This window comes from Triturus cristatus, chromosome 10, assembly GCF_964204655.1.
Source record: "Triturus cristatus chromosome 10, aTriCri1.1, whole genome shotgun sequence".
In the NCBI taxonomy this organism is placed as follows: domain Eukaryota; kingdom Metazoa; phylum Chordata; class Amphibia; order Caudata; family Salamandridae; genus Triturus; species Triturus cristatus.
In genome coordinates this window covers 1158449333-1158465463 of record NC_140593.1, presented here as the reverse complement: position 1 = coordinate 1158465463, position 16131 = coordinate 1158449333, and the positions used below count along the sequence as shown (strand labels likewise).

The window sequence follows — 16131 nt, the reverse complement described above, 5'->3', positions numbered from 1 at the left end:
CACCCGCCTTCGTGATAAACTCACATGCAAAGGCAAATCGCAGAAGACAAAAGGAAAAGCACACGCACGAGCGTGTGCGATTCCAGACTCCGTTTTGAAACCCCAGACAAAAGGACTCTCACTGCGCGAGCAGTACTGCGCACTGCATCGCTAGGCGCGAGACCTAAAAATGTGTACATTTCAGTGGTTGAACAAAAAGGTTAAGGGAAAAGTTAAAAGAAGTGGTAGTGTGATGAACGAGAATATATGGTGTTGCGAGGATTCTGCTCATACACTGAACTATGCACAAGAAAACAGGACCTCAGTGAATAGGGGTGTACCACCTACCACATTAGTACCCAAAATCCCAACTGACTAGCAATAGTGTCTCATTCGGTCTCCTACAAATATCAAGAAGCTACGAATGTTTAGACAACGCAGAACACAAGCACTCCCGACTCACCTCAGAGTTGCGGGAGCAAGACATTCTTTCGCTCACTCATACCAGTCCACAATAAGAATATCAGAGTCACTAAATATGTTCAAAACTTTTATTTTGACTGTAGTGATTCATATAACAGTATGCGAACCACGATTAACAGCAACATGCAGAGAGATAATATCAAGCATTGTCACAATACCATAAAACACGAGTCGTCATTTTATAAAGACTGAAAAAGGCTAAATATCCATGCCTAATCTCCCTCCCCTTGGTAGAAAGAAGTTATTTTATTTAACAGAAGATCTCTAAGCATTGTTAGGAGACCCCCTACCTGAAAGCCTAACCGCACGGTTTACATCATAGGAACAGCAGAGCTCAGCTCCATGGAACCGCTTTCACCAAGTGTAGTAAAAACATGGAACCACGCTATATCAAAGCACAAGTCTGTCCTAATGCAGCTGTTCGTCATATGTTATGTCTATGCAACAGGGACTGACCAGAACAGAATAACAAGAGACATTGTTTGACCTTGTACATTATGTGCAGACAGTACTCGAGAGAAAGGCTAAGCATGTGCAAAACAATCTGTTATCATGTAAAGGGCAGAGGCAAAGTGTCGCGAAAACAATTGCAAGCAGTTTCATGTCCAAAGCAGCAGCATGGGGTAAGCAAACTCAAGCTAACTTAGCAATGTCGACAATGTATCTAGGGCCACATGATGCCATATAACAATGGTATATCATATATTTGTGATTTACTACAAGGTTAAGGAAGTTTGTCATTGTTATATTCTTGTTATTGCCTGACCATCTTCAATAGGAATTTTGGAGAGTATATTCTAAGGAGAAGGGGCCGACATGTGCCTACCTGCTTGCCTGTGAGTAACGATGTGTGGAGAATGAAGGCGGGGAACAAGGTTCGAGTTGTATTAAGTTAAGATAAAAAGGAAAGTTGAAAGACTTGTGATCAATCTCCGTTCAACCAGTGGAAACGAAGGGAAAGAATGAGAAAATATATGTATATAGATGATTAAAGTTAAGGTTATTCAATGAATGTCAGTCAATACACATATGACAGATAGAAAAAAGCTGGTCCTGGAGACTAATCTCACCACTGTGACTAAAGATCTGCTATCAAATTACTTCGAATCATTTCAATGTGTACCTGTCTTTGATGACCTGCATTGCTCACAACCTGAGATCTAATTAGTTCCTTTGAATCAGTTTTCAAATTTCTTCATCTAGTGCATAGCGCTCTATAGTCGCCATTTGCTTATCTCATCAAATATGTGCTTATCATGTTTCGGTTGGTTTTTACCAGAAATTAATAAAGATATTTTTGGCCAGTTCATCACTGCTCCAGTATTAATGACAATCTCGGCCCACAGCATTTGATATCTTAATAAAGGTATTTCACAATATTTGACCATGCTACATCTCCACTAGTCTAAAGTATCTGTTCAGACTTCTCTTTGCTGGAATGCAGTGTCAATCCACTTGGTGACATTGCCAGTGCCATAAATGGACAGGCATGTCACTCACTGAGTGCATGAACGTCTTTAATTTAAAGGGGATGGTACTGGCACTTCTCAGTAGCGGTACAATACTGTTAAGTGGAGAGTACCAACACTTCTGAGTAACTAACAGGCACTCAGGGACAGGGAGTACTGATGTTTCGGTATTTCCATTTCAAGCACTGGACATTACTATGTGTTGGCATTCAGGTTGGAGGTTGCGAATAAAGGCTGTTAAGATAGTAGAAGCAAGTGAATGGCTACCTTTTTACTAAACAATCCTCTGCAATTCACCATATTATATGTTCCCAGAAGCTCAGCTTTTTCTTTTCATAAACTGTTTATAAACCGGAACACCTCTGAACTGATATGTGAAATTAAAATTTGATTTCCATGTTTGAGGTGGCTTTAGTTGTATGTGATAAAAGTAGGTTGGAGCTATTCTACCTCATTCCAGAGTTTTTGATTAGCATGTTATCTGCAAAGACATTCTATGATCTATGTTATTCGATTTTCTTCAGAGATGAAGTGGAAGAGGTTGAGAGCAAGGGTTCTATTGGCTGCCAGGTGCATTCACCATTCTCATTTGGTGCACACATTTGATCGTTGTTGTCTCGGTGACTGTACTTAGGATCCAGGTAGGTCATCCATGGGTAATGGGCCTTAAATATGCAGGATTTACTTGTATCGCCACTGCACCTTGATGAATAGCAGATCTAAATTAGTGAAAAAGGAAACCACAGCCATTAATAAACTGAGTTAACATGAAAACTACATACACACTTTACAGTTTATTCTATAAAAATAACACTTCTGATTACATGTATTTTAAAACAATGGTCCTCAGAGGTTTCTTTTTATATGACTCAAAGAATCTGGGGCCAGATGTACTAACATTTGATTTGCAAAAATTGGTTGCAAATTGTGCACTGACTTTTTGCAAATCCAATGATTTGCACAAAAAGACAGTTGGTGATGGGCAGTTTTGTCCCTCTATAAAGTTAATATTTTTGTATTTATGCTTTTCATCTTAACATTTTTATTTTGGTCCTGCGATATGAATCAGATTATAAAGTCCACGGCCTGCAAAGTGTCATTCTCTTTTTACATCAACATTAGGGACCAATTACAAGTCAACCTGCTTTAAGAGCGGAGATGAAGAGTGGCCGGCCGTAACATTACCAGGCCAGCTATTATGAGTTATTTTGCCTCAAAAGAGTAACAACATGCTCACCCAGAGTTTTAATGAATCAAAAGTCACACGAAGATCACTATTCGGGGATGAATAATGGTCTGTCTTTTTCTGCTCCCATTTACCATCTGCTTTGAGGAGAGTCCATTGGTAGACAGGGGACCATTCCATGGCATAGAAGGTGATTGGACAGTGGTCATGCAGCATTTGTCGTCACCCCCGTACCCTGTGGACCACTTTGGTTTTAATAGGTCCTGTTCCACGCTCAGTAACATCAAAGTATTCCCAGGCTCTTGAACAATAGAGCAGATGTGATTGGGTGAAATGATATCCCTCCACTAGGATACCGCTCCAGTTCAGTTCTAATGGAGCTCAATGAAGAAGGAAAATGCTACTTACCAGTATGCATCTGTTCTTGGCAAGTAGAGCTGCGGATCAACACACTTAGCATTAGATCGCCATCTGTTGTTGGGCTCGGATGCTTGCACCTTGTTGTTGTCTTGGAAGAAGTCTTTGTAGTCAGGAGATAGGTGACTCCTCCTTTGGACGATAGTGCGCATGGGCATCGACTCCATCCTTAGATTGTTTTTCGCCATGATGGGAAATGATGGAGTTAGTAGAAAAGAAAGAGATGTCCATGTGTGTATATCTAAGTAAGATGGAACTGGAATAGATACAGGTCCCGGGGAGGTGGGTGGGCGTGTGTGGATCTGCAGCTCTACATGCCAAGAACAGATGCATACTGGTAAGTAGCATTTTCCATTTGAGGCATATGAGCTGCAGATCACACACTTAGCATAGACTGTACAGCAGTGTCTCCCCTAGTGGTGGTCACCTGTATCGGTTGCAGTAGTATGAAAGAATTAAGAACAGCTTGGCCTACAAAAGCTTGTTGCTTGGCATGCACGTCAACACAATAGTGTTTAGTGAAGGTGTGTGTGGTAGACCATGTCGCTGCCTTACAAATTTCTTCTAGGGGAATGTTCCCTAAGAAAGCCATGGAAGCCCCTAGTTTGTGGGTGGAATGCACTCTAGGGGGAATTGTCAATGTGCGTTTAGCCTTTTGGTAGCATATTTGGATACATTTAACAATCCATCGTGCAATCCCAGCTTTGGAGATGAGGTTACCTTTATGAGGTGGGGAGAAAGCTACAAACAATTGTTTTGTCTTGCGAAAGGATTTAGTTCTATCAGTGTAATAAAGCTGGGCTCTTTTGACGTCTAGCGCGTGAAGAGCTCTCTCTGCTATGGAGTCTGGGTTTTGAAAAAACACCAGTAGCTCCACTGATTGGTTAATGTGAAATGCAGAGATGACTTTAGGAAGGGTTTTTGGATTTGTTCTGAGAACCACTTTGTTAAGATATATTTGTAAGATCGGTTCTTGTATTGTTAAAGCCTGGATCTCACTTACCCTTCTAAGAGAGGTGATTGCAATAAGGAAAGCTACTTTCCATATGAGGAACTGAAGTTCACATTTGCGTAGAGGTTCAAATGGGGGTCCCATGAGCCTAGTAAGTTCAATGTTGAGATTCCATACCGGAGAGGGTGGTAATCTGGGAGGAATGATCCTTTTAAGGCCCTCCATAAAGGCTTTAATTGCTGGGACCCTAAAAAGTGACAAGTGTTGTCTGTTTGGTAAGTAAGCGGCAAGTGCTGCTAGAAGTAGTCGTATGGATGAGTATACTAAATTACATCTTTGCAAATGTAGTAAGTAGCAAATGATGTTCTGGATGGACGCATCCAGTGGATTGATATGATTGTTAGCTTCAGTAAATAGCAAATATCTTCCATTTTGCTGCATAGCAAGCTCTGGTGGTAGGGCACCTGACTTCTTTAATGATGTTCATACAGTCTGGTGGAAGGTTAAGATAACGCTCTGACCATTTGCTGAACTTTTGCCGTGACGGGAACGGCTGCCTAGTGACCTCCGACTTACCCGCTCTTGCTGCCACATCTAATCTTCCGCCGTGAGGGAAACGGCCTGCATACAGCACTACAACTCCCAGGGGGCACCGCTCGGCCAGAGACAGGCGTCACCAGAGGGCGCCAGGGCTACATAAGCACCAGCTGCCTCCCGCAGCGCGGGACGCTCTGACCATTTGCTGAACTTTTGCCGTGACGGGAACGGCTGCCTAGTGACCTCTGACTTACCCGCTCTTGCTGCTAAATCTAATCTTCCGCCGTGAGGGAAACGGCCTGCATACAGCACTACAACTCCCAGGGGGCACCGCTCGGCCAGAGACAGGTGTCACCAGAGGGCGCCAGGGCTACATAAGCACCAGCTGCCTCCCGCAGCGCGGGACGCTCTGACCATTTGCTGAACTTTTGCCGTGACGGGAACGGCTGCCTAGTGACCTCCGACTTACCCGCTCTTGCTGCCACATCTAATCTTCCGCCGTGAGGGAAACGGCATGCATACAGCACTACAACTCCCAGGGGGCACCGCTCGGCCAGAGACAGGCGTCACCAGAGGGCGCCAGGGCTACATAAGCACCAGCTGCCTCCCGCAGCGTGGGACGCTCTGACCATTTGCTGAACTTTTGCCGTGACGGGAACGACTGCCTAGTGACCTCGTCGAGACTATTTGGCCTGTGGTCTTTACTGTTGTATATTGGGACCGCAAGGGGAAGCTGCTCGTTAATTGCCACCTTAGAGCCTTGAGCTCGTGATCCTTGCGGCTTCTACATCCGTATACTGGGGGTATTTTAGTGCTCGACATTGTGGCTACTTAAGTCTCCCTTAGAACCACTGACCCTGCTAGCTTCATCCCCTATGTGTCATTGCCTTCTTATTGCAGCTCATTACCCCATAGTTCGAATCCTGGTCTGTATTCCATCAAATGGTTGGGAAAGGTAAGCGTACAGGGGGCGGGAGGGACAGTTACTGGCACTCTAGATCAGTTTATAACTAGGGCTGTCTCGGTCCTAGAACACGAAATTGCCATAACTGAGCGATGACTCTCTACTGAGCCAATGCATGTTAGGCGTTCATCCATTGGGCCATTAGCACTAGTACAATCTCCTACCAGGCCTGTAGGGCATGATACTAGTGATCCATCTCAGCTTAGGGATCTTGAGGCTAGCCCTATTATCTTTCAGGCCAGCACGAGGATTTCTGAGGCCTCTGGAGAGGTCGTTTCTGTAAACGAAAGTTTTCCAGGACCTGAAGTAGTACATCCTCAGACAAGGGCTAGCAAAAAAGTTAAACGACTCACCAACCCAAAGAGGAAAAGAGGTGGGAATATTCAAGGTGGGAGGCAGTCGAAAATACCTAAAAACCTGGAAAACTCTACTAGAGTACCTGGTGTCTTATTGGTTGATGACTGCCAGGTTTCTGGGGTGGGTAATAATTGCCTTTCTGATCAGCCACAATCCGATGATATGATTCCCCAAATCGAACAGGTGGTTCGATCACTAATACTCCCCCTCTTAGAAAGGGTAAAATTGGCCAATGAAAGAATTGAACGTCTTGAACAGACGATGCTAGATAATTTTTGCTCTTTAAAAAACGTTATTAAATTAGCAACTAAGGAGAGATCTAAATCTAACTCTAATTCTGCATCTTTGGGTGCATCTATGATGATCCCTACACTCGTTCCCCCTGCTGATCCTGTTGTGACTACAAAGGTTAGCCTACGGGTTGATTCACAAAAGGCTTTGGTTAATGCTAATCAAACTAATTTACGGGCAGGTCGAAAAAGTCATGAATCTGGGGGTAATAATAATAGAGAGAACAAGGGTACGAGTGAAGACATAAGTAGAGAGACTCATGATAAATCTACCAAACCTGCTCAAGGTCACATCTATCTTCCTCCAGCTTCTCTTCCTTACGTCGTAGTATTGACAGGTGTTCCTGAACTAAAAGGTGACAAGTCTGAATCCTACCAAGAACTCAAGAACAAAGTGACATTTTGGCTAAATAAAAATAGACCAATCCCCGATAACATGAACGGGAAGATTTTATTCGTCAGAAGGGTCAGTTGGGTCGGATCCAGACCAAAAGACGTCTCGGGTGACTCCATTATTGTGAAATTCCAAGATAGGCGCCTAGTGCGTTTCATCTGTGATTGTTCACCCCTTGGGGCCCAGACTGGGATCGGGGTGCATGATCTAAGCTATTTTTATAACTCGGCCTTTTATCAAGGTGGAAGAACCAGACAATATTGGGAAGGCAAAGGTATTTCCCTGGGTTTAATACTTCCTCCTCCGACTATCACAACGGTTTGTGCAATCCCGATTATCTGGATTGACCGGTGTTAAAAAGCCCGAACTTATTGGCCTCCAGTGATCCTACCACAGCCGGAGATGTCCTTACGGTTGGCGCAGACAATGTGGTCTTTGTTACATCCGGGACACTTAATTCAACAAGGCTGTCTTTACGAACGAATAGAGAGCATCAGAGCCAACGCGAAGCAAGCCCTAAAACCAATCACCAGGCTAAAAAGCTGGGATCAGGGGTGGGTTCAATGATCTCGTGGAATGTTGCTGGCCTAAAGGCTAAAATGGACTTTCCGGAGTGGGTCGAATTCATTGGTAACTTTGATGTTTGCCTTTTCCAGGAGACCTGGTCCTGTGAGCCTCAGTTTTTGCTGGGCTACTTGAACTTTTATGTTCCAGCATCCAAGGGACCTAAAGGGCGCCCCATGGGTGGCTTAACAACTTGGATCCGCCAAGACTTGGTCTCGACGGTCAACAAGCTACCTACAGGGTCTCCTGATATCCTACTAGTCAGACTTTCCCTGGGCCCTTTGGGTGATGCGGATATTTATAATCTGTACCTTAGAGGGACCAAAGGGACAAGGTCTTGGGCTCTGGTTACTTTGGATTCCCTTATTGACCAGCACTCGAGTGAGAGGGGAGTGCTCGTCGTGGGGGATCTGAACATAACTTTTGAACCGCTCTTAAACTCAGACTTCTATTGGGGCCTTGATCCTGAGGAAGAACAGCTTTGGAGCATTCCTGGACTTGATCTAGAACCAATCAAAAGGTGGACAGAGGCCGTAGTGCAGGTCAATGCTCTCTGCTATGAGAGAGGATTGAGGGCACTGAACGGGAGGACGCAGGGGGACAAGGAAGGGGCTAACACTTTTGATAACGGCCGCTATAGGAGTAGGATTGATTACGTCCTCTGTAGCATGAAGTTATGGCAATTTGTCAAAGATATGGTGGTTGAGTCAAGACCTGAAAGTGACCATAATCCTCTATGTGTAACCCATTGGTGGTGGATGAATGGTAATCCAGAAGAAGAGTTGATGAAACTCAAGCCACCTGAAGCAGTCCCCTTTAATGATATGCGCAGGCTCAAGTGGAGCCTGATTAAGTCCAACGACATGGTCACTGATAACATTGATAAACAGTTGTCCAAAGCTACATCGGAACTTGAGGGTCTTATGGCCACTGTCCCAGGTAGTGCACTAATCACTGGCCTTCACGAAACTTTTTTTGAGGGAATACGCGGGTATTTTTTGAAACCAGCAAGAAAAGATAGGAGGGTACCACCCAAGTGTCTACGATGGTACGATAGTGACTGCTGGAGAGCTAGAGCTGATTTGACTGCAGCCCTTTCTAGCGGACTCAGTGATTGTGTGCAAAAGGCAAGACATTCATCCAAAAAATGTATAACACAGGCCAAAAAGAAATGGGATGAGCTCTACTGGTCTGACCTGAAGAGTGCCAGCAACGCCAGGAACACTAGATTATTCTGAAATATCATTAAGCGGGGTAGAGGAGGCTTGCCTGACAGACCTTCAAACCATGTCTCACAAGAGGAATGGTTAAAATATTTTAAACCCCAATACGCGTGTGATTTTCAGTCTAATCCCACTTGGGAGATAACCCAGGTTTTCTATCGCCATGGTCCTTTTTTTTTTTTAAAACAATTTTTATTAACACAAACAAAAAAACAAAAGTACACCTTTCGTCATTACATAGCACATCCATGCAGTACCTTTGCTGGCATATTGGCAATTCCTGACATTTAATGAGACTATCATACATGCACACCCAAGCCTCTATATCCACCACCCGCCGCCCCCCGCACGCACACCCACCCTTCATCGAGTCGCACCCCAAGTGAAGAGGATGGCTCAGCTTCAGTCGCTCAGCTCGGACTCTGAGTCCGTTACCGGGGGTTCACAGATATTGCCTCTAAATGCGTTCCACTTTCCCCAGATTCTCTGCCATCTCCGGGGGCAACCTCTTTTCGCGCACACCACCCTCTCCGCCGTCATGGCACTATCCATGTCCCGGCCCCACCTCACGTGGGAGGGGGCTGCCTGTGCCCCCCAGTATTGCGCAATAGTCCTCTTTGCCAATGCTAGTCCGACGGTCACCCAGGTTTGGTCAGCCTGGTTAAGATCAGTAGTATCCCACACATTCAGTAAACACATCCGAGGTTCTAGTGGGACAGCATGACCGGTAACACGTGAGATCGTCGCCATGACCTCCCCCCAGTATGCGGCTATGTCAGGACATTCCCATATAGTGTGGAAGAAGGTGCCCTGTAGTCCACACCCCCGCAGACAGAGCGGGGTAAGTGCCCTCCCCATTTTATGGAGTGTGTCTCTAGTGTAGTATATCCGGTGCAGTATTTTAAGCTGCACCAGTTTTATTTTGGATGGGATGGCCACCTCTCGGGGAGACGCCAGCGCTTCATACCATTCTAGTTCGTCCATGGGCCCCACTGCTGCCTCCCATTTTCTTTTGAGGATCTCCGTTGGGTCTTTTTGATGATTCACCAGTTTACGGTAGGTCAATGATATAGCTTTCTTGGTGAGGTGGTCTGTGAGCAGCCGGTCCTCCAGCGGGGAGGACTCAGGTAGGGTGGTCCCCCTGGGTATAGCTTTCTGTAGTGCATGCTGTATTTGCAAGAATTTAAAGTGCTCGGTCCGGCTCATCTGATACTCTGATTGCAGCTTCTCAAACGGTATCACCCCACCCTTCCTCCAGAGGTCGCCGACCTTGGAGATGCCTATGAGGTCCCACCCCTCAAATTCTTTACGCAGATGACCCATACCAATCTTAGGGGAGATCCATAGCGGCGTCTGCTGCGTAATCACCCCCTCCCATCCCAACCTGCGCTGTGCCGTGCGCCAGATCTTTACTGTATGCGCTGTGGGGCGTTGTAGCCTATTCGGCCCCGATTTAACAATATAGGGCTTGGAGGACTCCGTGCAGTCCCAGCATTGCCCTGTCCATCTTGCACTGCGTGTATCCATTGATTGACTATTATAAGTTGGGACGCCCAATAATATAGACGTATGTTGGGCAGCGCCATTCCCCCATCATACCAACTCCGCATACGTTTGCAGAGAGCTATTCTATGAGGTTTACCCTCCCACAGCAGACAACCCACCTCTGCGTCGATCGATTTAAAGTAGGAGTCTGGGAATGGAGCGGGCGCATTCTGCAGCGCATAGAGGAAGCGAGGGAGAGCCATCCTTTTGAATAGCACCGCTCTCCCCAGCAATGTCAGTGGCAGGGAGTGCCAATATTTGACATCACTTTTTAGTCGTTTGAGGGGTGGAAGCAAGTTGCGTTCCAGGAAAAGCGCTGGGTCCGGCGTGATGTTTATACCCAGATATTTGAAACCATCCTCCGCCCTCGGTATTAACACTCCTTCGGGGAGTTGTGGCGGAGGCCCCTGTAGGACGCAGAGCACTGACTTCGTCCAGTTAATCGAATAGCCAGATATTCAGCAATGCAGCTATGGACCGTTTTGGTTGTGTCAGATAGACCAAGATATCGTCCGCATAGAGTGAGATACGATCATCCCAACTCTCTGTCCACCTTAGCCCAGATATAACTGGATCCTGCCTTCTCCATGCCGCCAAGGGCTCCAAAACCAGGGCGAATAGTAGAGGGGAGAGAGGACACCCTTGCCTAGTGCCTCGTCCCAGTGCGAAGTCTCTCGATAGCCGGCCATTCACCGCCACCTGCGCCAGAGGTTCTGTATAGAGTAGCCGTACCCATGCGCAGAACTTGGGCCCAAAACCAAGATGCACAAGCACCGCAAACAGAAAGGGCCACTCCACGCGGTCGAAAACCATAATCGCGTCCGGCGAGAGTCTAACTGCATCCTCCTGGATGTGGGGCCCACTGGCCATTATGCCGTGCAGCCATCTAATGTTCATTGCAGTGTTACGCGCAGGCATAAAGCCTGACTGGTCTGGATGGATGAGTGTCTGCAAATGAGGTTGGATACGGGTTGCTAATAGTTTTGCCAATATCTTGGCTTCCACATTTAGGAGTGAGATAGGCCTGTAGGAGGTGCACTCGGTGGGGGGCTTCCCGGGCTTTAATATTGCGACCAATGTCGCAACTCTGACGTCTTGTGGAAGTATACCCTCCTCCAGACTGGCCTCATACATTTGCAGCAAGTGCGGCACTATCGTGTTCGCCTCACGTTTGAACAATTCCACTGGAATCCCATTCGGTCCCAGCGCCTTCCCCGACTGAAGGCCGTGAATAGCTAGGGCGACCTCCTCTTCTGAGAGACTCTTTTCTAACGCAAGCGTGTCATCCGGGGCCAGTTTCAGAAGTCGTATGTCTGCGAGGAATTTTAGATTATCCGCTGTGGTGGTCGTCACCGCAGAGGTGTAGACCTGCTCATAGTGGTTAGCGAAGGCCAACGCTATGTCGTCCGGGTTTGTCACGTCCTCCCCCGATGTCAGTCGCAGCCGCGCCACCCATCGGTTGGCCTTCTCTTTTTTGTCAAGCCACGCTAGCAGTCGGCCCGCCTTATCCCCAAGCCTGTAGATTGTATGCTGCGTTTTCGCTAGGCGCAACCGGGCCGCCTCCCACAGATGGTCTCTATACGCCTGTTTCACAAGGTTAAGTGTGTGAGTGTTCGTATCGGTGGGGTCTTTGGTGTGCTCCCCTTCCGCCACGGTCACTGCTTCCTCCAGGGTTGCCACCTGTCGTGATGCTTCTCGCTTATGAGCTGTGATTACTGCAATGGCCTGCCCACGCAGCACTGTTTTGTAGGCCTCCCAGAGGACAATAGGCGAGGAGACAGAGTGCAATTTTTCTGGAAAGTACTGTTTTGTAGTTTTATGCAACGTCTTCCGCACGCCCGGGACCTTGAGGTAGCCAGGATGTATCAGGAAAGTGCGCCTTCTACCTGAGAGGCCTGAGGAATATGTTAGCAGCACCGGCGAATGATCGGATATGCCCCTGGGGAGGTGCTTAACCTATTGTATGCGAGCGATACATGTAGGAGAGGTGAGGAGGTAGTCAATACGTGAGAGACTTTTGTGCGCGCTAGCGTGATGCGTAAATTGACGGTCAGTGGGATGTAGCATGCGCCAACAGTCAAGCAGCCCCATGGCATCCAGGAAGCCCCGTAGGGGTGTAGGGGTCGTGTTTGGCCCTCTCGGGGGGTGTTTATCCCAGTCCGCATCCACTATGGCATTAAAGTCGCCCCCCACGATTAGTTCTTCCTGGGGTTGGCCCAGCAGGAACTTTCCTAGGGCCGGAAACGCTAGTGAGTGAAGTGCAGGGGGGAGGTACACCGTGACAAAATTAAAGCTGCAGCCCTCCCATTGTCCCAATATCGCAGCAAACTACCCCTGGTCATCTGCCCATTTCCCGGTCACCACCAAGGGACAGCTTTTCTGGAGGAGAATCCCCACTCCTCTGGATCCGGAGGTGAACTCGGAGTGCGCTACCATTTTGAACCCCCATCTATCTAGTGCCCTCATGGCCGTGCCGGCCAAATGGGCCTCCTGTAGGAGAGCCACCGATGGTGTGTGCCTCTTAATATGTTGCAGCACCAGCCCCCTCTTAATCTTATTGCCCAGGCCATTCACATTCCAGGACATCACTGTCAGCGGGGCGCCCGGGCCCTGACGATCACTCATTGGTACATTCGCCATTATCTCGATTCGGTTTGCGCTGTGGGCGTGCGCAGACGTGCGGCGTGAGCAAGCACTGTGATAGACTCTGGATCACTAATACACTGTTGGTACGCAAACATTTTTCGTGTGGGTGTACCCTCAGTACAAACTCCAGGTGCATAAGAAAGAGTAACAAATTAGGGAACAATACAAAAGCCCCAAAAACCACTAACGGAAAACAACCCCCAATCACCACCCCCCTCCCTGCTACCCTGCCAGACGAATCCCCAACAACCCGCCACCCCAACATAGCAGAGTGCTTTGATCCCGTAAACATTACTTGCGTGCCAGGGGATAGGAGTCCGAGAGTCATTACTGTAGTCCCCCAACCTCCAAGACAGCCGTTCAGCGAGTCTGCGCCATTGAGAAGCCCAGTTGACCCTGTAATTCGGACCCCTCGCCTACAGCACTGGTAAGGGCGGGCCGTTACGTTCACATTCTTTTCACTTCGTCAGCACACCGGTCGTGAGAGGCTCGCCTTGTCACCACGCCGCCAGTTCATCTGCTACTCGTAGCCGTGTCATTCCTCAGTGTCTGCATTCGTGGAGGGGGATGCCTGCCGCCCAGGCGCGGAGACCGTGATGTCCTCTTTTTCTGCTTTATCTTGTCGGCGACGCCGTCGTGAGTTCTCATCACCCTCGGCCCTCTGCCATCCCTCAAGCTAGTCGTGGGCCTCCTCAGGCGTTTCAAAAAAGCGTGTCTTTCCATCCGCCACCACCCGCAGCTTCGCCGGAAAGAGCATTGCGTATGGAAGCTCCCGTCAGCGAAGTTCTTTTTTTACCTCCAGAAAGCTTCTTCGGCGCTGAGCAACCACCGCCGTGTAGTCCGGAAAGAAGGAGATCTGGGAATTTTGGATTCGCACCGGTGGTGCCACTCTCGCTGCCTGGAGGATAACATCGCGATCCCGAAAGTTAAAGATGCGGGCCAGGATAGGTCGTGGGGGCGCCCCGGGTTTGGGCTTACCGCCCGACACTCGGTGCGCTCTCTCCACTGCAAAGAGGGTGGATAGTCCCCGAGGTTGAAGCTTTGACTGTATGAGGTCTTCTACATATAGATCCATGGCATGGGTCCCCTCGCCTTCCGGGACCCCCGTAATTCTAACGTTGTTCCTCCGAGAGCGCCCCTCCTGATCATCGAGCTTGGCCGCCATGATTTTATTGTCAGTCTCCAGCTGACCAACTCTGTGGAGCAGCGAAGCGGTGTCTTTAGTAAGGGATTTCGCCACCTGCTCCACCTCCGTCACTCTGGCGTTCATTTTTGGGAAATCTGCTCGGAGGAAGGAAACATCAGCAGAGATCGAACCCACCGTGGACTGTACGCTAGCAAGAGCCGCCATAATATCTTCCAAAGTCACCTTGGCCACTTCCCCGGAGTCTGGGGCCCCAACTGAGAGTTCTTTGCGCTCTGGCGGGCTTTTGGAGTCTTTAGCGAAAGCATATTTGTCGAGTTTGGCCTGTGCGGTCACGCGTTGGCCCTTTCCCCCATCTCCACCTGGGTCGGCCAGTTCTGACAGGTAATCCCCGCCGCCTGCCGCTAGTCTCGCCCACCAGCGCGGCCTGTCGGCTTTCCCTGGTCCAGAAGCGGTGATTGAACTATGGGTGTCCGGGTCCTCACATGCACCAGCACGGCGCGACTGATGTCCCTGAGCGTGTGAGTTGCGTTCTACACCGTGCCGGGGGGCTCTGGTCATCGCAGCGCATCCACTGGCTCTGCACGTCCCCGCCAGCCGTCTCCGCACTCCCGGATCTGCCCTCCACGTTCTTGGCCCGAATCTGGCCCGCCTCAGACCCGAGGCGACACGGAGCACGGGTGAGGCCCGACCACTTCTTGCTGCGATTGTTGCGAGCAGGCTTTTTTCAATGTCAGTAAATCCAGCCCTAAGCCGGCGGAGGGGTCCAGCGGGGGCGGGGCCCCATCCTCTCTTGGTGGCCTAGGCTAATGGGGCGTCTTCCCCGCCCTGCTCGGCCGTATTGCCTGGCCCTCGTCCCGCACCCTTAGCGCCTTCCGCAGCGCTGCCGAGTATGCCCGCTCCCGATGCGATCTCCGCCGTCAGGAGGGATGCGCCATGCGCAGGCTCCCACCTCCGGCACTTCCCTTTGATCGCTCCTGGGCTGGCCCCACTGGACACCCGCTGGGCCCTGCCCTCGTTTTCAGGGTCCTTCGGAAATCCGACCCCGGCTGCTAGTGCGGGACAAGGCCGCAGGGTCCCTCGCGCCCTCCACCACCGCTCCGGTGACACCTGTACCTCAGTTTATAGGGCCGCTGGGCTGATCAGGTCACCGTGTGCTCTGACGGCTCTGGGGGCCTGCTGGTTGCACCTTTCCATCGCACTGCCGGATCCGTGGCAGCTCTCGACGGACCTGGCTCCGCTTCCGCTCACCGCAAGGGCACCACGCCTCGCCCCCCACACTCACTCCGCTGAGCCGCCGTAGATGTCACTCTGGCTGTGCCCCCTTCAGACGTTCTGTGCCGCCGCCACCTCTCTCCGCACGTTAGCGGGTGTTCGCACGCCTCCCTGCCGGTCCCTCCTTCACGTTCCAAGGCCGTCGGCTGAGACCGGAAAATTTAGTCCCCGGCTGCCGGTGTCGAGCAAGGCCGCCGCCCACCGCATGGCCTCCGCTGCCTCCCGGGCCCCCCCGCAGATCAGGGCCAGCTCGATCGGTGCCTCTCGCCTTCCTGTAGCGATTTCTGTCTTGGGGGCAGGATACTTGGTCGGATAGAGTGCCGGATTGTCTGGGGAAACTACGTCGCTCTCAGAGCCTCGCTAGCGCGCGGCCATCGCTGTTGGCTGCAGGCCACGCCCCTCCCCCGCCATGGTCCTTTTAATACCGAAGACGCCCTTATGGCTCTGGGATCTGTTTCCAGTGGACGAGCTCCAGGATTAGACGGGGTCCCGTCTGATCTTTTCCTCCAAAACAAAACTGCTGGAGCAAGTACATCACACTACTGGCAAATGCTGTGGCCGAAGGTGCCCCAGTCCCTAAATCCTGGGGGGGGGGCTGTCATTATCCCATTGTTCAAGAAGGGTGATAGGACTCTACCAGGCAACTACAGACCAATCAGCCTGATAGACACAATACAGAAGGTTATAGGGAGGATGGTTTTGAACC

The 16131-nt window shown here is 49.6% G+C and overlaps 1 protein-coding gene across 1 annotated transcript in view; it reads right to left on the bottom strand.

Moving 5' to 3' along the window:
* Positions 1-516: 516 nt before the first annotated feature.
* Positions 517-16131, bottom strand: part of LOC146796814 (metalloproteinase inhibitor 1-like) — a 230144-nt gene continuing 214529 nt past the window's right edge. Inside the window, exon 6 of the mRNA XM_085629540.1 lies at positions 517-2650. Coding sequence (XP_085485666.1) covers positions 2438-2650 — 213 coding nt within the window. The 3' untranslated portion in view covers positions 517-2437. The remainder of the gene's footprint in view (positions 2651-16131) is intronic.